We start from the raw sequence: 24,153 nt of genomic DNA on the forward strand, positions 1-24,153 counted from the left end.
TATGAGCTATAGCAGAAAAGACACTCCCCTTGACTCCTTTATCCTTAGCATGACAATCTACAAATGTACAGTTATATACCGGTATATGCGAGAATAAAATATTACATACAATAACAAAATAAAATCCCACTCCCCCAAAATAAAATTTGGCATGATCTAAATGAGAATAAAACTGGTAAAACACTTATATTCTAACATGCTTGGTCTGCATGTTGGGGTTATTCAGGAATTGAATATTGAGGACCTATCTTCAAGATAGATAATCAATATCTGATTATGGGGGTTAAACATCCAGCACCCAGACCAATTAGTTATTTGGAGCAAAATAATTTTTATTTGAATTTTCAAAGAAATTTCAATATAACATACAGAAATTGTAACACTTATACATTGCATAAAAGCTATGCTTGGTATTGGTCAGTCTTATTCACTGAAATGAGGCTGAGCTGTACAAAGGTCATGTGACTGATGTTTGTGATGACACAGGCCTAGGAAGAAGCCATCTTCAAACAGCTGACCGTTTGGGGTACGGGGAGTCAGATCCCCACCGATGAGATATTGATAACCTATTCTGAGGATAAGTCATCAGAATGAAAGTTCCAGACAACCTTTTTAACATAATTTAAAGTTACTATTGCTGCAGAAATAAAATTACAGTTACTCCGTGTAAGAGCTGTAGATGTGTTTTAGATGTAGGTCAGCCAGAAATACTGTGTGTAATCTGTATATATTAGTTTCTCTAAATGCTACATGATGGGTTGTTTTTTTATTTATAGAAATGATATCAGTGATGAGAAAAGAAGAAGCAGGTAAGATTACATTACCACTAAACCTGCTCTAGCTTAGCTATTATTGCATATCCCTGCTATTGTATACTTGCTATTCTTTGTCTATTTATGAACTCCTGAAACAGGGTGAAGTGTATAATGTCATCTGGCTGCCTTTCCTAGATGCACGCGACATGCATGTTGTAGTCCATATTGGTTGTTGGGAATGTTCTTTCACAGAAAGATGGTTTATGGACTAATAACTATTGAACAAAAATACCGAGCACAGTTGGTTTCTTTCCTGATGATGACAGTATGTGATCTGTTGGCTAAAATGAAGTTCTTTGTCAAAATTCACTTTCCAACTGATTGTTTTAGTTGAAAATATCCATTTTGATCAACCTTAGAGGAGTTTATATGGACACCTACATAATACTCAGGAATTAAAATTCTTGAAACTTCATGGCCAAGCACATCCAAAAACTAAGAGTCATGTTGATGAATTTAAGGGAAAGCAGGTTTCAGCTGCTTTCACTTCTGACCCAATCTCTAAAGTCTATATCTTCCAATGTATAATCCTGGTCTTGTTTTAAAGCTTAGATTATCAATTTTCAAACAAGATTAGGCTCACATCTCCACGTGCTACATAGCCTGAGATATAAAGGGTTAAAGTAGCCCTCTCCCCCTTACCCTACTGCCTGAGCTCTGTTCAGACTGAATTGTTAGGTCCATTTCTCAAAGCACGAACAAAGCTTGGGCAAAACTGAGGGTTAAAGTAAAAATTCACTAAAAAGGATCTTCTTGATGATCCACTATTCTTATGTAACAGACAAAGTGAGATGAAGTCTAATCTCAGACCCCCAATGAATTCCAGAATGAAAAGTCTGTATATACAACAAACCCCTTTGGCACTGCTCAAAGATATCTGTTACATTCTAAGCAGTGCCACAGGATTTGAATGCTGTAAGGAGCCCTTTCATTCTCTAAATCAGTGGTGGGCTGGGAACATAGGTGTAACCAAAATGACCTTTGTATATATATCTAAAACACATCAGAAGATCATTTTCACTGGATTACCCCTTGTAATTTTAACCCCTTAAGGACCCAGCCATTTTTCACCTTAAAGACTAGGCAGTTTTTTTAAAATGTGTCACTTTATGTGGAAATAAGTTTGGAGCACTTTTACTTTTCCAAGTGATTTCTCATGACACATTGTACTTCATGATAGTGGTAAATTTAAGTCAATATGTTTCATCAAAACTTACAGAACATTTGAAAAAATTTGAATTTCTCTGCTTTTAAGATGGATACAGATATCTCAGCTAATTGTTATTACTTTACATTTCCCATATATCTAGTTTATGATGGCATCATTTTGCAAGTGTCATTTTATTTTTTCAGAACGTTAAAAGGCTTTGAATTTTAGAAACAATTTTAAACATTTCCATGAAAATTTCTAAAACCCAGTTTTTTAAGGACCAATTAAGTTTTGAAGTCACTTTGTAGGGCTTATTTAGTAGAAACCACCCATAAATAACCCCATTTTAAAAACTACGCCCCTCAAGTTATTCAAAACTGAATAGCCCTTTACATGTTCCACAAGATTTAAAGGAAAATAGAGGCAACATTTCAAAATGTAACTTTTTTTGTGTGCAGATTTTATATTTTAATCAATTTTATCCATACAGCAGCACGTGTTAACAGCAAAACAAACCTCAATTTTTATTGCCTGCACTTCTTTTGAGGTTGTGGTCATAAACTTCTGTATGGGCACATCGCAGGGTTCATAATGGAAACTGCACTATATGATTTTTGGAGAGCAGATCTTTAAGAGAACCTAAAGTACCCCTACAGTAGAATCCCCCCAAAAGTGGCCCCATTTTGGAAACTACACACATCAAGTAATTTTTTTAATTACTAGTAATAGTAAGGAATGGCCAGTTAACCGCAGGACAAGAATGCTCGTCCTAATGCGTTAAGTACCGGCTAGTTAGGATGACAATTCTTGTCCTGCGTCGGCAAGAAGTTAAACGAATTGTCCACGATTAAAAAGACATTGCTGCTTTGCTCCCAAAACACCACACCAGTCCTATTCACTTCAGTGGAGCTGAACTACAGTATAAGACACAATCCATGGACAGGCATGGCACTGTCTGTGGAATAAAGTAGCCATGCTTTTCTAATCCTGAGTAAACCCTTTAAAGGTCTTGTCCAGCTGTATTTTTTTTTTATATATATATATGGCTCATATTGGGTTAAAAAAAGAAGAAGCTATGCTTAGCCTCACAAATCCCCTTCTTTCTCATTGCCAGCAGTTACCAGTCTCTCTCCATTTCCTAGTTCTGGCTCAACATGAGGGAAATTACTGATGTCTGCTCAGCCAATCATTGGCTGCACCAGTGACCCACCTCTACCAGTAATTGGCTGGGGAGGCTTTTCATGGCACTTCCTGAATGTAGACCCACTAACAGAATGTGGAGAGAAGTCTGAACTGGTAAGCTGCAGAATGGCAGTAGTGGGGGATTGTAGAGGCTGATGGATGTGCTGCAAGCCCCAGAGGAGCTGGAGTGGAAGATGGGAGTTGTAGTGGCTCTTGCTGCAATAAATATTCACAGTGGCAGTCCTCACACCAATTCTCCCTAGGGCCAGGCCAGTAATAGGATGGCACACTGTTCTTCCCTCTGGACACTTCCAGATTTTGGGGATCCGCCTCATGATAGCTTGGGTGCCACTGGTATTATGAGTGTTTTATAGGTGCAAGGCAAGAGATGTAGATGTTCCAGCCGGTGTTGGAGTTAGTAACAAGGTCTGTTGTGGAAAATAAACAAGTGTCTCTTTACTAAACTTTATAAAAACTTACATCCAAAACAGTTCCTAAAACAGTTTCAAACAATTGACAAATCTTGAAAATATTCCAAGATAGCAATGTATGAATATAGGCCAGTATGAGGAGCTACATGGAATGAAAAGTGCTTTATTCACAACCATACAGGTCAGTACTTCTCTGTAATGTCCTCCATGATCCCAGGGCATACTTTTGAGTGAGTACGAGAAGGGTAGGAAGCACATTCTCCTCTACTTTCTGTCTGTAGTAGATGGCAGCTAGTCTTCACCCATCATGTCTGAGAGAACTGCAAACTACACATTCATCATACACAGCAGAAAACTGCTAACAATGCCAGATACAAGTAATATAATGGCCAGAAATTCCTCATTGTTATTCCTCATGTTTGTACACTGTACTATTGATTAATGCAAAGTTTATTGAAAGGTTAATGGCGCTTTAAGCATGTACAGTGGCATGCAAAGATATGGGCACCCCTGGTCAGAATAACTGGAATTACTGTTACTTTGAACAATTAGCAAGTTGAAGATGAAATGATCTCCAAAAGACAAAGTTAAAGATGACACATTCCCTTTGTATTTTAAGCAAAAACTTTTTTTTTTCATCTTTTATATTTTCAAAATAACAAAAAAGGAAAAGGGCTTGAAGCAAAACGTTGAGCTTCCTCCATGATTAGTACTTAGTAGCACCCCCTTTGGCAAGTATCATAGCTTGCAAATGCTTTTTGTAGCCAGCAAAGCAATTCTTGTTTATGGGATTTTCATCCAGTCTTCCTTGCAAAAGTCATTCAGTTCTGTGAAATTGCTGGACTTTTTTGCATGCACTGTTTTTTTTAGGTCCATCTACAGATTTTCAATGATGTTCAGATCAAGAGACAGTGAGGGCCATAGTAAAACCGCCAGCTTGTGTGTTTTGAGGTAGTATATTCTTGATTTCCAGGTGTGTTTAGGATCATTATCCATTCATAGAAGCCATCCTTTTTTCAACTTCAGCTATTTCATAGTTGATGTTATGTTTGCTTCCAGAATTTGCTGGAATTTCATTGTATCCATTCTTCTCTCCACCCGTAAAATATTCCTCATGACATCGGCTCCAACAAACCCCAAAGCATGTGTTAGTCCAGCGCTCCGCGACTGCGCTGCTGGCCCTACTTGCAGGCACCTCCAGGGTATAGCTGGTCAGTGGCACAGTGGGTCCACATCCGGTGGCATAACAGCATGATGGCACCACTCCCATGCTTAATAGTTGGAGAAATGTTTCTTTTCATTAAATTCTGTTCCCTTTTTCTCCATACATACCTTTGCTCATTGTGGCCAACATTTTATTTTAACCTCATTGGACCACAGGACTTGTTTCCAAAATGCATCAGGCTTGTTTAGATGTTCTTTTGCAAACCTCCGACACTGAATTTTGTGATCAGGACGCAGGAGAGGTTTTCTTCTGATGACTCTTCTATGAAGGCCATATTTGTGCAGGTGCCACTGAACAGTAGAACAATGTACCACAACTGCACAGTCTGCTAAACCTTCCTAAAGGTCTTTTGCAGACAAGTGGGGGTTCTGATTAGCCTTTCTAGCAATCCTTAAAGCTGCTACTGTATATTTTGTTAAATTCTAGTTAGTCTTCCAGAGCTTCTCTTGCCTTCCACTTTTCTTGTTAATTGACATTTCTTAATTATGATTATTCTTAATTATGCTCATTATGATTTTTCCTATATATGCCTTCTTGCCCTGTTGTGAGCCAGTCTTCCAGAGCTTCTCTTGCCTTTCACTGTTCTTGTTAACTGCCATATCTTAATTAGATTTTAAACTGAGGAAATGGCAACCTCAAACTAGCTCAAAAGGTGCAAGCTGAAGGCTTTACCATGGCCCTCACAGTTCCTTAATCTGAACATCATTGAAAATCTGTGAATATACCTCAAAAGAGCAGTGCATGCAAGATGGCCCGGGCATATCACAGAACTGGAAAACTTTTGCACGGAAGAATGAATGAAAATCTCTCAAACAAGAATTGAAAGACTCTTGGCTGGCTACAAAAAGTGATTACAAGCTGTGATACTTGCCAAAGGGGGTGCTACCAGGTACTAACCATGTAAGTTGTGCAAAATTTTACTTCAGGCCCTATAACTTTTTTGTTTTTCGGAAAATGTAAAGGATGAAAATAAAAAATATTTTTTTTGCTTAAAATTTAAAGAGAATGTGTGATCTCAAACTTATGCCTTTTGGAGATCATTTATTCTTCAACTTGCTTAACTGTTTACAGTAACAGTAATTGTGACCAGGGGTGCCCAAACTATTGCATTACACTGTAGATACTCTAGATACTCTTAGTTCTAAGCCTTAATCCATCCCTTATTTCCATGTGCATGTGAAAATTATAATAATGGGTATCTTCTTGTGAAACTTTTTCAAGTCACCTAACAGAGACATCTGTGGTGTATTAAAGATCCTTGTCCTTGTTTGTGGACATTTTCTTATATATTAATTAAATACAGAGGGCCCACAGGGGATGTTTTTCAGTGATTCCTCTTCATGTCTGCGCTTGTTGCTTAGATACTCTTCATAATAGAATGTAGATGGTTACCAGAAATACAGCTACAATCACCTTGTCTGGATGCTGAGGGTGTAGATGAGAAATTGTGTATGGTGCACAGCATTGGGCTATTGTCAGTATATTTAAGTGTCTGAATAACTTGTGTTTTGTGTAGAATGTAACAGAGAAATGAGAAATTCTAATTTAAATAAAATCTGTTCAATACAAAATGATCACTTTCATCTCTAGATCTTCACATGCTTGTAAAATAAATATAACTATCTAATGCCCACTCATCATCTCTGGGTCTCTATGTCATTTGTGCCATAGAGACAGACCTTCCAGTTGTGCATGAAAAGGTTCTCAATAAACAATTGGCACGACCCTGCATAGCTCCCACATTCACAGTCACAAGGTTAAAGGGTTTTCTGGGACATTAATTTTGTTGGGAGAGATCATCACTATTTGATTGGTGACTTCTGCCACCTCTCACAGATCAGCTGAATGAAGGGGATTCAATGATAAGTGAGCAATGTGCCGCCTTCTTTGTTTACACAAGCACAGTGTCATACATAGAGTTTTAGCTGCGCCTAGTGCTGAAGCTCACTCCCATTCAAGTGAATAAAACTGAGCCACAGTTCCAGCCACAAGTACAGTATTGACACCCCCTTCATTCAGTTGGTCAGTATCGGAGCTGGACGTCAGACTCATACCTCTCAAATATTGATGAATAAGGTCATTGATATTAAAATCCTAGGAAACTTCTTTAACAAACAAAAGATTTTGCTCATTATGATTTTTCCTATACAGTATATGCCTTCTTGCCCTGTTGTGAGCCAGTCTGGAATTGATTCGACTTTTAGATGATTTTCTTTGCAGTTATATTATTTTCTAGCTTAGAAATAATACTGATATTTTAATCATCAAGCTAAACTAATTTGTTTTTCCAAATCTACTAATAATTGTATACAAGTTACCATAGTAGTGATATAGGGTAAAATACAGTACATCTACAGAAAATTATATTGTGAATTCTTTTGGAGGGTAAGAAATAATAGCCTTCCTAAAATGCTTATCTCATTACATACACACCATTCTCTTCTATTTGTTCTCTTTGCCCCTTATGGCACTCTTTGCACCCCTTGTTGTCTCATTCTGATGGTGATTGACTGCTACAATAACAATATGGATGTTATCTCGTAATCCAGAAGTGCGCCAAGGGGGGAGAGAGGTGCCAGGGGAGTGATACTTATCATATTTTGATGCTCCAAAAAAACATTTTAACCTTTTTAACTGCAAAACTGATCTTTTTATAGTAAATAGCATAAGAAAGTTGCGAATTACAAAAAAGAAGCAAGAAAATAATAGATTGGATAAAAGGCAAAAGACAAGGGCAATACAGTCTCTGCAATAGTTTTCTTTAATTCTCTTTCTTTCAATGGAAGAATAAAATCATTTGAGCTTGCAATTTAAGAGGTGGGAGTAGTGGTTGTGTTGTGGCTTCTTCCATCATATTATAGTATACTGTATGTACATATATTCTGGAGTAGACTTAGAGCTATCCAGTTCAACATATTATTATTATTATTATTATATGTTATTTCCATATATCTACACTTCATGTTCCCATTTTTACAAGAGTGAGTCATTCCTTCCATGTTCACACATGATAACATCTCCAGTATTTGGGTTTGATGAAATGAGCTGAAAAACATTTTACCTTTGATCATACCAACTGTTGTCATACATATGTTTTCACTTCCAGATATTCGACTAGTGAATGGGGAGAACCACTGTCAAGGACGAGTTGAAGTTTTTTATAATGGGACTTGGGGAACAGTATGCGATGATGACTGGGACATTGTAGATGCCAATGTAGTTTGTCGACAGCTGGGATGTGGTCAAGCCATCGTTGTGACTCACCGACTTTCATTTGGCCAAGGCACTGGACCTATTTATTTGGACAATGTGGACTGCAAAGGGACAGAATCAGTGCTGAGTCAGTGCAGGAGCCTTGGATGGGGGATTCATAACTGCTACCACTATGAGGATGTCGCCGTCGCCTGTAATGGTAAAAAGGTTTGGTTCTGGTCTGTCATGGTAAATGGTTAAAAGGCTGATTGCTTCTTTATATGTAGACAATGTTAATGCATAACACATGTGAAAATGTATTTCCAGTTACTTTCAACCTGATTGGTGGTTATATGTACAGTAAATATGAAAAATATAATTAAAGGGGTCCTTTGAGACTTAAACATTGATTGCCATCAGAAACTGTTCAGGATCTTAAGTCTTATTTAATCAAGTTTACAATACTTTAGGCTGTGTTCATGTCACATTTTGTGTCCCACATTTAACATATACAAATGCTTTATTCATTAAACGGATGCCACCAACAGATGCCAGACAGTGGCATCTGTCACCATTGGTTTCTACAGTAAAAAAGGATTAGTTCCACTTACACTTTTATCGCTGATCTCTGCAAGATTGAAAAGAATAATATGCTTTTGCATCCTTTTTTCCCAACATGTATGTTAAATGTTGAAAAAAAAATCATGTGAACACAACCTAACATCAACAGTATTTTGTCTGTCCTGCCAGCAGTTCTATTCTGTTAAATATATTTTATACATCTGTTGTCACTATATCATATTTGTTTTTCTTTCAGAGATTTTGCCCACACCTAGTAATAAGGGTCAGCTCTCAAAACCTTCAATACCCTCACAGAATGTTCTACGTAAGTAACCATCCATTATTATGTGCCCTTGTGCCTCCATTGGTGCCCCCAGTAGCTAACATTATTCAATGTTATACACTGTATAGTGACCTTTTGCAGTGTCTGACTGGGGTGCCTAGGGCCCACCAGTGGAATTAATTTTGGGGGCACACCTTAGAGCTGGAGATATTACTTGTTCATTTTTCAGTCTCACGCACATGAATGTATGCATTTTAGCACACAATACAGTGTGCTAAACATAACAGTATTGTGCACTGCACTATATCAAATTGTTTCCCATTAAGCAACTCATTTAGTTTATAACTGTGTCTGTTATTTACTGTACAATCAGTAGTTTGGACAGCACTCACACATGGACATTCCATGTCCTAGATGAACCACCCAGTCCCCCAAAATCCAAAGTGAAGAAAATGTTTGCTGGCAAATTCAAAAGGATAAGTTTATTGAAGTGAATAGAATATGCCATACACTACCAGGTATCTACACCTATAAAGTCTTTATCACTCCAATAAAGTTAAAAGGTTTTTCAAACATTTTACTACTGATGACCTATCCTGTGGCTAGGTCATCAGTATCTGATCGGTGGGGATATGACACCGGGGACCCCCTCTGATCAGCAGTAGCGGTGATCGCAGTAGCGCCACAGCCTCCTCACAGCTCACCAAGCACAGTGCTGTACATTGTATAGCTGCTGTGCTTGATATCAGAGCTCAGCCTATTGTCATCTATGGAGCAGAGCTGCTCCTAGGCCACTTGATCAAAAAAAATGTTGTCACTGGCTAAGGAAAAGCACAGAGAACGGCACTGGGAAGGGTTCACAGGAGTGCCACAGGGTAGGTCATCAGTTATAATGTCTCAGAAAACCCCTTTAAATATACGTTGTGAGTTGGATATTTAAAGATGGCGCCAGCTCGCAAGAGCACCAGGCGCTATAGCCACTAAGTGCTTGCTGTTTTAAACAGCAGACACCAAGGGCTTATGTATGTAATTGACAATAATGTCAGTCACACAAATTTAACTCCTTAGATGCCATGGTAAAATGTGACTACAACATCTGGGGGCTCAAAAACCTAGTGGGGAACAGGGTACCCAGATGGCGCTTGGTCTTTCTGAATGATGCAAGGATGCAGTAGCCATGTTCCTATGAAGACCCTGCCTGAAACTCTGATAGACTCCAATGCTAATGAATTGGACTCTATGTCAGAAGCAATCTAATAATTTCTTGTTCAAGTTCCCTAGGGGAATTAATAAAAAGTGTAACAAAAAAATGTGAATAAAAAGTGAGCAAACAGTCGTACACACTCCAACATGGTAGCAATAAAAACTAGATTGTCCAGCAAAAAATGAGCCCTAACAAATCTCCATAGACATAAAAACTATAAAGGTTATTGGTGCCAACATGACTATGCAAAGAAAGAAATATATTTTCCAATGTTTTTTTTTCAATATTAAATCTAAACATATGTGGTATAGATGTAATCATCCTGACCCAGAGAATGAAAGTAACAAGGCAGTTTTACCGCATTGAAAATTATGTAAAAACAAAACTCATAAAACTGTAGTGGAACTTTAAAAAAAAAAAAAATTCTAAGCCATTTAAAAAAAATTTGCAACTATAAAGTACAACTTGTCCCACAAAAAACAAGCCTTCATACAGCTATGTGAATGTGTTATGGCTCTGGGAGGGCTGGGAGTAAAAAAACAAATGAGAAAACGGAAAATGGCCCTGTCCTGAAAGGGGTTAAACCCGCAACTGTCCCAAGAAGAGATATGTCCACTTTTCACGCAGTGTCCTTTCATGGCTTAACTCCATTCAATGCAGCGTATATAGGAGCAGAAGCCACAGCCAGCAGCTTCTATCATTGTATGCATGGTGTGAATAGGCCTAGGAAAAAACTACAACTCTAAACAGGTCCTGAAGGTCTGCATCTGACAGGACATGCTGGGAGTTGTGATTTTTTGAGAGGGAAACAGTAAAATTATGAGCATTTTTATATTTTTTAGTAAATACCTTTTCTTCCATAATTTTAGGGGCTTGGGGACTGGCCTGGCTGAGCACACTTTTATAGCTTTATTTTAAAAAGAGCCTTCAGCTTCTCTTCTCCTGCCCTGTCATTACATTCTCCCACACTGAACTCCCGCGCTCTGCTCAGCTCTGTAACAGGTGCGGCAGGAGAGCTCTCTCTCTCTACCTGCAGTGTCTGGATGACGGATGCACGTAGTGAGAGCAGAGGTCAAGAGGCAGGGCCCACAGTTGAGTAAGATTGCTCCGCAGCACTGTGCAAGCTATACAAGACAAGGCTGCTTGCTACATACACGCTGTGCCTATGGTAAATGCTGCGCTGTTTATTACATGCTGCGCTTGTCAGCAGGCAGCTGGAGTTGCCGCTGACTAGTATAGGCAGACAGGCAAGGAGTCCACCGAGGATTTCACAGACTCTCCGGTGGGCCAGTCCGAGCCTGACCTTTTAACTGGAAAAAAAATCCTCTGTGGATTTTGCTGTGAATCTGCAGAGGAAATTCCGCCGCTGATTTATTGTAGCTTTCATCTTCTGCATTGTGAAGAGTGAAATCCATGATGAATATCCACAACATAAATTGACATGCTGGGGATTTATAATCTACACCGCCTGTCAACTTAGCTTGTAGAGTTTATATTGCATTATTATTATAATTTTTTTTAAATTTCATCCACTTTGATGGCACTGTTAAACTCTGCAGATATGCTGCTGTGGATCTGCATCTCTTCTGTCCGTGTGGACATACCTTTAAATTGGAAAAAGAGAGGAATTTTGGTCAAAATCATGGGTTTTCTCTGCAAAAGCGAGACACAAGAAGTATAGACTTATTTGGACTATGCAACTGAATAACAAGTTTTACAAGTGTTTCAGTAAGTGGAGCTTAAAGGGGTATTCCCATCTAAGACATTGATGACCCCAGCACGGCCACCCTCCATTCACCTCTTGGGAATTCAAAGAATAGCCAAGCGCAGGCCTTTGTTTCTACAAGTGCTGGCTCAGCTATTTCCTGTAGACCTTTGAAAAATACCTGGGCACGCTTCTTCAATTCAGGAGGCCTGTTCTGGAGATAGGAAAGGTCCCAGAGTTGGGATCCACACCTATCTGACATTGATGGCATATCCTAGTTAACATTTGGGCTTTAGGGGGTGAAGATTTAGGGGAGTGGTTTAGGTGTTATAAAGGGGGAGTTAGAGCAGGAAAGGTGCCATCTTGAGGGGACAGCAAAAGGGTAGCAGCCGTGAACCCGAGTACCTGTTGTTGTTGATGTCTGTCCCGGGCGCGATGTCCGATGTGGAAGCGCTGTTGGCTCAGCTCCGGGCTGCAGTGGTGAGCAGAGGGATGGAGTAGTTGCAGGAGTCCATCCAAGGATTGCTGACGGGGTCGGGGGATGCAGGTGCCACAGCTTCCCCCCATTGCCGGCAGCAGAGGACTAGGCCTCTGGCGCCAGATCAGGAGCCCCTCCAGGGACCCTCTGGCATGCGCTGCGGGTAGGAGTGCAGTGGCCCGGCGGTCGCGTGCCGGGAGGAATCCTACCGGATGTCTTCTCCTCAGCAGCAGACGGCAGAGACGCAGGACCAGGATCGGCAGCTGCCCCAGGCTGGGGTGAGCGTGTCCGGCGTGGGAGGGCGATTCAGTCGAATCTGAGTGAACAGCGGGGTCAAGAAGGCGGCCCTGTGCTGGAGGATAGAGTCTGGCAGCACGTGGCTGGCTTGTAGGCATCATCAGCCCCTGCGGTGGGGGCCCCTAGTGGCGAAGCAGGCTTGGAGGACTGCAATGGCAGTGGAGGGCACAGGGGGTGCTGAAGAACTGAGGACATCCAGAGGAGAGGTCTGCGCCGGTCAAGCTCTACTGCATTACTTTGCGGCTGGTGGAATTATAGCGTCCACGCAGCTAGGTGAGACACATGGGGATTTCCCTTTAACGGTTTCTTGTCTTGAGGGGGAGGCTCCGGGAGTTGTTATTGGGTTTGCAGGATTTGGTTAAGAGGCCTGTAGGGACTGGGCTGGCGTGCTGTTGCCTTCCTGGGGTTTATCGGGGCTTGGGCTTGGACCAGTGGGTAATAGTGAGACAGGGGTGACGGGGGGAGGCGGCTGGAAGCGCGGCTAGTGAATCGTCGAGGGCGGTGCTGATAAGGAAGGAGAGAAGGAGGGGGCTAAGGATAAAGGGGAGCCTCGTCTGGACGACGCAGCAAAAGGCAAGGTTTATGTTGCTAGGGCAGCTCAATTTCACGTGCCGTATCATACCCATGGGGTGGATTTTTTGTAGAAGTTTGGCTAGGGCAACAGCTGGAGTCCAGGCCCCTCATCATTTTGTGCGGATCCATCGGGAGCTGCGGGATGATCTGGCGGTGTGGGCGTCCTTTTTGAAGACATATAATGGGCGTTCATTTTGGATGGAAGACGTGATGGTGGCAGCGGATCTCGACTTGTTTACGGACGCGGCGGCGGGTATGGTTTCGGGGCTTATTTGCAAGGTTGGTGGTGCGTGGGGAAGTGGCCAGCGCAATGGAGAGATGAGGGTTGGGTGAAGAATCTGGTGTTGTTAGAGCTCTTCCCCATTGCCTGTGGCAGTGGCTATTTGGGGGTATTTTTTTCCAGAATAAAAAAGTGCGCTTCCATTGCGACAATTTGGGGGTGGTAGAGTCTATTAATCACCTTTTGGCCTAGTCACCGCCGGTTGTGCTCTTGCTGCAGCACCTGGTTTTGGTTTGTCTGTCTTAAAATGCTTAGGTAGTCACGGCCCATGTTCCTGGGGTGGATAACTCAATTGCGGATGCTTTGTCTCATTTCCAGCGGGACCGGTTTCAGGTGCTGGCACCGGAGGCGGACGTGGAAGGAACAGGCTTCCCTCAGGAATTGTGGGAATTCCATTTGGTCGGTAGATGAGTTGGTGAGGGGGTTATTGGCGTCAGGTACCTGGGCGGCGTACGAGAAGGCATGGGATCTGTGGGTTACATGGAAGCAGAGTTTTCAGGGGTGTGGGCTGGAGGACGGAGTTTTGTTGCTGATGTTTGTGGGGCATTGCAGAGAGGAGGGATGGTCAGTATCCAGGATGAACAAGTTTATGGCAGGGGTGGTGTTTGGTTGCAAGAGCCAGGATGTGCAAGATGTTACAAAATCAATTTGGGTTGTTCAGGCGCTAAAAGGTTGTAGGAGGTCATCGTCCGGGGGGGGGGGGCGGGGGGGGATCAGTGCCGGCCGGTCTTCTTTGAGTTGTTAGGGAATCTGATTGTACAGTTGGGGCAAGTTTGTGGGTCAGTAGTGGAAGAGAGGTTGTTTAGGTTGGCTTTTTCTCTAGCATTTGTTTGGGCATTGCGTATTGGGGAATTGGTTAGCCCAAGCAGGTGCCGTGCTGGGGGTTTGCGAAGGGAAGACGTGGTCTTGTTTCACGATAGGATTGAGTTTTGTATCAGGAGGTTGAAAACTGACCAGTTGGCTAGGGTATGTAGAGTGGTTTTGTTTCCAGTGGAGAGATCGGTTGCGTGCCCTGTACGGTGTCTTAGGAAATTTGGGGTGCGGGGAGTTGGGGTAGAGAGGCCATGAGGACGGATCATTCTTGTCTCGTTTTCAGTTCATAGCTGTTTTAAGAGGGTGTTTTAAACTGTTGGGTAGGGACCCCTCGCTATTTGGGAGTCATTCATTCCGTATTGGGGCTGCTACTGAGGCGTCTCGTAGGGGTTTGGGGGACGATGTTACTCGTCAGATTGGGTGATGGGAGTCCATTCGGTTTTGGCCGTACGTCAGACCGGCGTTGTTATGAGAGTAGTAGGCTTGGGGGGGGATGAGTCAGGTTGGAGGGGGGGGCCTTCTATTGTTGACTTTGTGTTTTGTATTTTGCAGGTTGTGCAGCTTGTCTGGTTTGGATTATGGGCCACTCCTATGTATTTTGGGGGCATTACAGGCGGATGTCAGGCCGGATGGAAGGCAACTGAGTTTTTCAATAGACGTAGCAGTGATTAGGTGGTTGGGGTTGAGGGGCATGCTGTGGAGTTGGGTGCTACCAGAGTTCCACAGGTTTGCAAGATTGGGTCTTAGTGTTGCATGTGGGGGGCAACAATTTGGGCGTGCGCCCCTGCCAGGAGCTCACAAAAGATATAATGTTTGATCTGCTTCGGCTGTGTGCGCAGTTTCCAGACGTAGTGACGGTTTGGTCTGACATTGTGCCGAGAAAGCATTGGAGGGAGGCCAGGTCGGTGGAAAGACTGAACAAGGCAAGAATAAAGGTCAATAGGGCGGTGGGCTGTTTTATGGCGAGGAATGGCGGTGTTGTCGTGAGGCACAGGGAGCTTGAGGCAGGGGAAGGGGCGTTTTGGAGAAGTGATGGGGTGCCCCTAAATGCAGTGGGCATTGATTTGTGGTGCGTAGGGTTACAGAACGGGATTGAGGTGGCTTTGCGGGATGCAAGGGGGTGGGGTGGTACCCCCCTTGGGTCGTGGGCGGTCCTTCGAGTTAGTGGTTATGGTGGCTATGGCATGGTGGGGAGGGAGCCAAAGGAGGCTCTGGACTCCCCAGGGATTGGTTTATGAAGTGGCGTATGGCGGGTATCTGCCCTCGTTGTTGCCCATGGTTACCAGTTCTGCCTCTGAGCTGGCGTCTAACAGCTAAAAGTAATTTGAAGTAGGGGCGGGGCAGTTACCCTTCAGGTATGCGGGGCTCCAAGGACCCCCCCTTCCACTGTGATTTCAAGTCAGGTTTTAGGTTGGTATGGTTCTGGTGGTTATTGGGGAAATGGGGTATGGGCAGGGAGAACAAATTGACAATATACTAGTCATGCCAAAAGCCCTGAGGGAAGGTTGAAAGCTGGTTGACAGTAATTTACCGGGTTTCTAGCAATTAAATAAAATACCATTTTAATATTTTTGCTTCTGTTTTTCCCTCTTGGTGCTGCTAATCTGTGCAACTGTGGGTAAGCTCTGGACAGAATCAGTCTCCTTCCCCTTCTGCCTTCTGACAGTATAGTCACTTCTCACCTCCTCTTGTAGATGGGAGTCTCCTCAGCTATACTGCTGTTATACTAGAGAGACTCTGATTCTTCCCTGACAAGCAGGGCAGAAAATTATTTCTCTTGGTTGGTTTGTAGTGAACAGAGGTTCACCATTGCAGAGAACTGGCTATGGGGAAGTGAATGGCTTACAAAGGTGCACAAGTTAAAAAGAGGATATCTCATCAGCCCCTTGCTGCTCCTGTTCTAATGCTGTGGGGGCCCACACTTTCTGTTTTCTGCTAAGTCAAACAACACTACAACAGTTTTCATACATGTCGAAAGGAAGCGGAGAGCAGCAGGGAACAAGGGCAGTAATAGAACAGTGCAAAAGGGGATGGTTAGTTCAATTTTTTTGTTTGCTTTTTCAATGCTTGGACCATTGTAAGCAAGTTTTAAAATAATTGTATTCGTTAGATAATCCCTTTAACATTATTCTTCACTGGAATTGAGGAGCCTAGTTGAAATCCTAAAAAAATAGCCTCAGACAGCGCAGAGTTTAGGGTCACTGAACTCTGCAGTACAGCCCATACTACTATCATTGTGGGGGAATCTGAATCATCTGTACTCAATAATAAGGAGAGATATCCACAAACTTTTGCCCATATGATGTATATATGTACCTTTCAATTCATTATTAACTCTGAAAAAAACTGGGTTTAAATAAAATTCTACTGTTTTATTGTTATTTTTGGTTTGCATTATTTATATTCTTTTTCCTAACAATTATTTTTGCTTGCATGTCATTTTAGGAGATGGCAGTATAAGGTTGATCAATGGAGCTGACTCCTGTCAAGGGAGAGTAGAAATCTTCTACAAGGGCAACTGGGGTACAATATGCGATGACGATTGGGGAATGAAGGATGCAATTGTTGTATGCAGACAAATTAACTGTGGTGAAGCCCTGGACTACAAAAGCAATGCTTACTTTGGGTATGGAACTGGTCTAATACTACTGGACAATGTGAATTGTGATGGGTCAGAGGCATACATAACAGCTTGCTACAGTCTTGGCTGGGGAATTCACAACTGTGGCCACCATGAAGATGCTGGAATCATCTGTGCTGGTAAATGACACATAGAGAAAAGGTCTCAAATATTTTAACTTTTGATCAGCACCATTTTAATCAATCTTATATGGAAAGACAGTTCCCAAGTTGCAAAGCCTGCCTATCCAAAAGAAGAACTGTGGTGGCAAACATTTGAAAATGTCTCTTATTTAGGCACCATGGAAGATAAGTTCATTAATATCCTTTTTATTTAATCTATTTTCTGCTCTACTTCTTTTTTAAGAGCCTTAAGTAAGCCATGTTGTCAACTGTATCTGGTGGTAAAAGAATGTTTATAGTACTATTCTTGCTTATCTAAGTCTCTACCGGTACAGTAGACCAGTCATTACCACCCACCCTCTAAAGATAATGAGATGACATTGCTCATTCTGTCCCCATCTGTACAGAAAAGCTAACAAGTAGGTTATAGAAAACAGAAAGTGTCAGCTCTAATACCTAGTGTCAAAATGGAATATTACCAGATGTTATTATTTGAATTATCATGTAAAACACAGTTTTGAAAAAAAATATATACTTGTATAAACAAATTGTGAAGCCAGAGAGGTGGAACATCACAGTATTTAGGGTTTCTGCAGAAAGTGGGTGCCATGCTTCCAGAACTTGTAGATTTCAGACCCCAACTTTTAGAAACTGGATCACAAAGAAGAAACCACACTTTAAACATAAAATAAAGTTATGAAATGATTTAACCAGTGTTACAGAGCAATGTTTTAGCTCTTCAATAGTGGATGAAAATTGCTCTGTAGATGAGCTGAAACATAACACTGTATATTTGAAGTGCTGCTTCTTTGTGATCTGGTCACTTTCTTATTATACACTCCTTTTACGTAAGCATTTGCATAGACCCTGCTTGAGTATAGCATCAGCAGTGCTAAATAGGAACATCTTTCAGAAATTACTTACAGTCTATGCATTATCTCTATAATGAGGTAGCTATTGTATTCTCCAAGCAATGCCAGCATCCAGCCTGCAGCATTTCATTTTCTAAGCCACATTGATGGCTATAGTTTGGGTACCATGGATCTAGAAAATGACTATTACATGCGAAATGTGTAGTTAGGAAAGGTGATAGCATTGATCAAACGTTAAATTGCATATAGCCTCAAATATGTACATTTCCACTAAGCTCTCTTCTGTTATTGAATAATAATGTTACTGTTGTCCAGGTCTGGAAATCTCAACTACAGCCTTAAGCACCAGTCCTGTAGCTCATGACACTGCAGGGTCATTTACAGACACAGCCACAGGTAAATGAGATATTCTTTCTTATACTTATTGCAATGGAATATTGTATAAGATACAACTTACTGTGCATTTTCTCCTTTCATAGTTACATGGGGAGGAAGTCCACCTTCTCCTGAGACAGATTTGCTAACAACCAGAGTTTTTCAGCCTGGGAGGAAAAGTAAGCCGCATTTTTCTCTTACCTTTTTTTCTAATACCTTGCACATTTGCTGCTAAATACAGAAATTCATGGAATGTAACTTTACAATATTAGAAGAACGTGAGACCTCCCATGTTCACATGGCAAACTATGCAGTGTATTTCTGTGCGTAAAACAGGGGAATGCGATAGAAAAACACTTGGTTACTACTTTTGTTCAGAGCTGATCTCCATTAAAGAATTTTATAAGCTGATTTTTCCAAAATACACTCCAGAAATAGGCTTGTTCTCATATACTGAAGTGGAAAAAGCCATCTCACCCAATAAAAGCTTCACACCGTATGTTCAAGTGTGAAAATTGTAGAAGATTGTTAGATCTAGTGTGTAAAAAAAATCTAAAATTTTATTTTAGCATAGTAAAATACAAAAAGCTCCTGTGACACTTCCGAGCCTACATGTTGTAGGTATGTATGCTTGTTTACATATCTAGGGTGTATTACGCAGATGATAACGCTGCTGAAAAATGGAATACACCAAAAAAAGTTATGCAGGAGTAGAGGTGGAAAATCTAGTGGCTGTGGGTAATGTCCTAAATATACTGACTGAACAAAGGAAAAGAGGCTTTTGATGTTAGTATATATAAAATTAAGAGATCTTGCGCTTTCTTGAATGCGGAGGATAAGACTATAAATCAGGACAGTAACTATAGGGGCTACAAATATTGCAGTAAGCCCCAGGTTTCAATGCTCCAACGTGCCCAATGACCATATGTCCTATAAGAAGACACTGGTATGTTACACATAGCATAGTTGGTGGACTCTATTAGGCTCCATTCACACATCCGCAATTCCATTCCGCATTTTGCGGAACGGAATTTGCGGACCCATACATTTCTATGGGGCCGCATGACGTGTCCCGCACTTCCGGGACCGCAATTCCGATCCTGAAAAAAATAGAACATGTCCTATTCTTGTCCGCAATAGTGGACAAGAATAGGCATATTCTCTTAGTGCCGGCAATGTGCGGTCCGCAAAATGCGGAAAGCACATTGCCGCTGTCCGTGTTTTGTGGATCCGTGGATCCGCAAAACACACACGGATGTGTGAATGGACCCTTACTCAATTTTCATGGGAACCCATGACTATCATCAGCAGTCACTCCATCCAAATTCCTGTATAGCATAAGGGCAAATGATCCTCCACTCGTGAAACCCTCTATTAACCAGATTATGGTGCCAGCCCACTCTGTAAGGGCAGCCCCCACTATGGATGACCCCACTGATTTTATAAATCACAGAAAAAATGCACCACACGGATATGCCACTGACTATACTAGCTAGTCATAAATGCAGATATTAAAAGCTGAGACTTTTGCCAATATATTCCTGTCAGGAAGATATCGGAGCCCAACATGCACCACGTCACGGTTCTCCGCATGGCAAGGGGTCCTACCACTACGCTACCTATGGTGTGAACACGGTCTGAAGGTGATGTAATCCAGCTCACAGCCAAGCTTCCACACAACCGCCTAGCAGGACAACTAGTGCAATGTGAACAAAGCCAGACTGTAAGCCACACCCATATCAGACCGTGTGATGGAGGCTACCAGGTGCAAAGGAGAGTGTTTGAATGCCAGGTAAAGGCACATACACTACATATAAAACAAGACAAAAACACAGAAATATAGTGGCAAATCTGGGGGAGCTGCTCAACCCCTAACACTGTAGCGTGTTTCTCATTGGGGGAGCAGCCCCACCGCATGTGGACCGCAGCAAACGACTATCCCCAGCAAAAAATATTTTGCGTACGATGGAGGATGTCGGCGCGGTCCACATGCACCACAAGGGCATCATACACAAAACGGAGCATTGTGCGGATGAAAATATAATCATAAATCACAGAAAAAATGCACCACACGGATATGCCACTGACTATACTGGCTAGTCATAAATGCAGATATTAAAAGCTAAGACTTTTGCCAATATATTCCTGTCAGGAATTTGCTATGTCCTGTGCACTTTATTGACAGGTACAGGCAGACATGATCACATTTACACTGCCTGGCTCTGTCAATTAAAGTGAAGAGGGTGCAGCAGTTGTAGAGGAAGTTGCACCACTAGGAATAATGAAACAAATCTAATAAAGCTAACTCTTAGGCCTCGTTCAGACTTCAGTGTTTAGTCAGTGATTTCCATCAGTGATTTGTGAGCCAAAACCAGGTACAACTCTAAACACAGAACAGGAGCAGATCTTTCCCTTCTACCTCATGTCTGTGGAGGCTCCACTTCTGGTTTTGGCTCACAAATCACTGATGGAAATCACTGACCAAACACTGAAGTGTGAACGAGGCCTTAATGTGAATTACTAAGTGAGCACAAACACATGTGGTTAAAACTAGCTAGTAACCATGGCTGTTTTGGGCGCAGAGGTGCTATATTGTTTACGAACAGCAGCTAGGAGTGCACTTTCCCAATGCTGTCTCACTTTCTATAACAGAGTTGCTGTACACTATCACTCTGAGGGTCTGAAATAGCGCACACATACAATGGTGACCAGAACTTAAGACCTAACTCATGCCCCCAACATGTTTCGCCAGCTAATCTGGCTTCATCGGGGGTAATGGGCAGAGATTAGTAAAGACGCCAGAACCAGTCTTATAAAAGCTACTGTCTTATCATTGACAGCTGAATCAGCCTATGGGCACAAAGAGGACCAGTAAGTAAGTATGTGTCACTACAAGGTGGCCAATAAACACATTGCATGACCAAATCGACCCTGCTCATGTCTAACCTGATAGGTGATCCTGCGCGCTGTCTAGCAGAGCGAACACTTACACTGATCCAACGCCACTTATGCCTATTACAGCTGCGCTGGAACTTAGTGCATAGCACGACTGGCAGACTCACTGAGCATGCATCCAAACTTAGTCTTGAGCGCTCCGCTTCTCTCTCACTGCAGTTGCACACGGACTTAGTGAAGCACACAGTTTCAACATCGCTGTGCGCCTGTGCAGGCACTTAGGATTCAATAAATAACTCTGCTATAATGAAACTGTGCCTGTGTGGACATTTTATCATATTCTATGGGAACTATAAAAAAGTGTAAAAAAAAAAAAAAGTTAAAAAAATTAATAAATTAAAAAAACATAAAAAAATTCTAATCACCCCCCCTTTTCCCAAAATAAAAATAAAAGAACTAAACAATTTTTAAAGCACACATCATGGGTGTCGCGATGTGTGAAAACACCCATAGTATAAAAATATATTCCCCGTACGGCAAACAGCAAAACGGAAAAAAGTGTCCAAATGGCTGATTCTGCGTTTTTGGTCACAAAAAAATTTAAATAAAAGTGATCAAAAAGTCATGCACACCCCAGAATGGTATCAATGAAAAGCTCAGATCGTCCGGCAAAAAATGATTCCCCATACAGCTCCGTACACATAATTACAAAAAAGTTATAGGGGTCAAAATAATGCGACAAAAAAATAAAACAGATTTTTTTCCCCCATTTTTTATCTATCTACATATAAGGTATCACCGGATTCGTACTGACCTGTAGAATAAAAGTAACTGGTCAGTTTTATTGTACATTGAACGCTGTAAATAAAAACCCGTAAAACTGTGGTGGAATTGCATTTTTTTTGCAATTTCACCCCATTTGGAATTTAGTTTTCCCACTTCCCACTACATCATATGCAATATTAAATGTTTGCGTTGGAAAGTACAATGTGTCCCGTAAAAAACAAGCCCTCGTATGGCTATGTGAACAGAGAAATAAAAAAGTTATGGCTCTGGGAAGGCAGGGAGCGCAAAACGAAAACGCAAAAAAAAATAACTCTGGGCGTGAAGGAGGTAAGCTACCAAGTGCACATGTAAAAGGTTATCTAGTTTCATAGGTACAAATCTGCTGACAGATGCCCTTTAAATCTAATCATGGTTTGTCAAAAAAAACAAAAAACTCTTTTAAGATGCTAAGGCCTCTTTCACACGGGCGAGATTTCCGCGCGGGTGCAATGCGTGAGGTGAACGCATTGCACCCGCACTGAATCCGAACCCATTCATTTCTATGGGCCTGTGCACATGAGTGGTGATTTTCACGCATCACTTGTGCGTTGCGTGAAAATCACAGCATGCTGTATTTTGTGCATTTTTCACGCAATGCAGGCCCCATAGAAGTGAATGGGGCTGCGTGAAAATCGCAAGCATCTGCAAGCAAGTGCGGATGCGGTGCGATTTTCACGCACGGTTGCTAGGAGACGATCGGGATGGAGACCCGATCTTTATTATTTTCCCTTATAACATGGTTATAAGGGAAAATAATAGCATTCTTAATACAGAATGCTTAGTAAAATAGGGCAGGAGGGGTTAAAAAAAAGTAAAAATTATTTAACTCACCTTAATACACTTGTTCGCGCAGCCCGGCTTCTTTTCTTTCTTCTTCTTTGCTTTGCAGGAGGAAAAGGACCTGTGGTGACGTCACTGCGCTCATCACATGGTCCGTCACATGATACATCACCATCTGAGTGCGCTGAAAACAAAAAAAAAGCGCTTTCGGTTATGCTCCGGCTCCCCCGTGTGGCGATCGGAGGAGCCGGAGCTTGTGTGCAGCAGCCCCTGTCTTTGCAAATGACAGGAGGCTGCTGCATAGTATGATTTTACTACTTTCCTATGGAGCCGTATTACAGGCAAGGGCTCCATAGGAAAGTAGTAAAATCATCATAGATTTCAATGAGTTAAAAAAATATATAATTTTAACTCCTCCAGCCCTATTTTACTAAGCATTCTGTATTAAGAATGCTATTATTTTCCCTTATAACCATGTCACAATCTACAAAACACCTAACCCAAACCTGAACTTCTGTGCCGATTTTTCTCACGCGCATGCAAAACGCATTAAAATGTTTTGCACTCGCGCGGAAAAATCGCTCATTTTCCCGCGACGCACCCACATATTATCCGGCCCACATCCATGACGCCCGTGTGAAAGAGGCCTTACCCTGGGTTCACACCTGAGCGTTTCTGAGACGCGCGTTTTTATGCATGTTTTTTGCAATAGTAAACGCTCGTTTGACGCGCGTTTGTGTGATTGACTGCAGTGTTGTCCAATGAGTCTATGGGCCAAAACACGCGACAAACGCCCCCAAAAAAGCTAAAGAACTTGTTTATGCGTCAGGCGTTTTACAGTGCGTTCAAACGCGCTGTAAAACGCTCAAGTGTGAACCAGGGCCATAGGGAAGTATTGGTTTTCACGTGTTGAGGGTTTTACAGCGTGTTTGAACGCGGTGTAAAACGCTCAGGTGTGAACTTAGGGTTAGTGTAGTGGTCTTCAAATGTGTCTATGCTATAATTAACTACTATAATTAACTACATTCAATAGGTTATGTTAACTAATGTCTTTTCTAAGACATTATTTTTTAAAGAAATGTAACTGAAATGCCAATGTCTAAATATGAAGAGTTACTGTTCTTTTTAGGTCTCATGAGAAATATCCAGACAATGGCTTATGCACATTAGGGCTTGTAGTAGACTTATAAATATCAACCATTGCCGTAATGGTCACCAGATCAATTATCATGTAACCAAGGATATCTAATGGACTCTTTTTTAGCCTGACTAAGCTTTTTTAATTTTTATTTTTGCAATCACTATAAATCAATTTAAACATACCTCAATTTCCCAAAACACAGTTGCCAATTACCTTCATAGGATAATGGTAAAATAAAGTAGGCAATGTACAGCGTTATCATAATAGTCAGATCCTGTCTTGCATTTTGTACACCCATCCAGGCTTCAGTACATTATGTAAAATCAAAAACAAA

At 41.7% G+C, this 24,153-nt stretch overlaps 1 protein-coding gene across 1 annotated transcript in view; it reads left to right on the plus strand.

Moving 5' to 3' along the window:
- The first annotated feature begins 778 nt into the window (after window positions 1-778).
- SSC4D (scavenger receptor cysteine rich family member with 4 domains) overlaps window positions 779-24,153 on the plus strand; it is a 43,103-nt gene continuing 19,728 nt past the window's right edge. Inside the window, exons 1-6 of the mRNA XM_044285608.1 lie at window positions 779-809; window positions 7,910-8,215; window positions 8,813-8,881; window positions 16,635-16,949; window positions 18,119-18,199; window positions 18,283-18,357. Of these exons, the coding sequence (XP_044141543.1) occupies window positions 779-809; window positions 7,910-8,215; window positions 8,813-8,881; window positions 16,635-16,949; window positions 18,119-18,199; window positions 18,283-18,357 (877 nt within the window). The remainder of the gene's footprint in view (window positions 810-7,909; window positions 8,216-8,812; window positions 8,882-16,634; window positions 16,950-18,118; window positions 18,200-18,282; window positions 18,358-24,153) is intronic.

This window comes from Bufo gargarizans, chromosome 3, assembly GCF_014858855.1.
Source record: "Bufo gargarizans isolate SCDJY-AF-19 chromosome 3, ASM1485885v1, whole genome shotgun sequence".
NCBI classification, from domain to species: domain Eukaryota; kingdom Metazoa; phylum Chordata; class Amphibia; order Anura; family Bufonidae; genus Bufo; species Bufo gargarizans.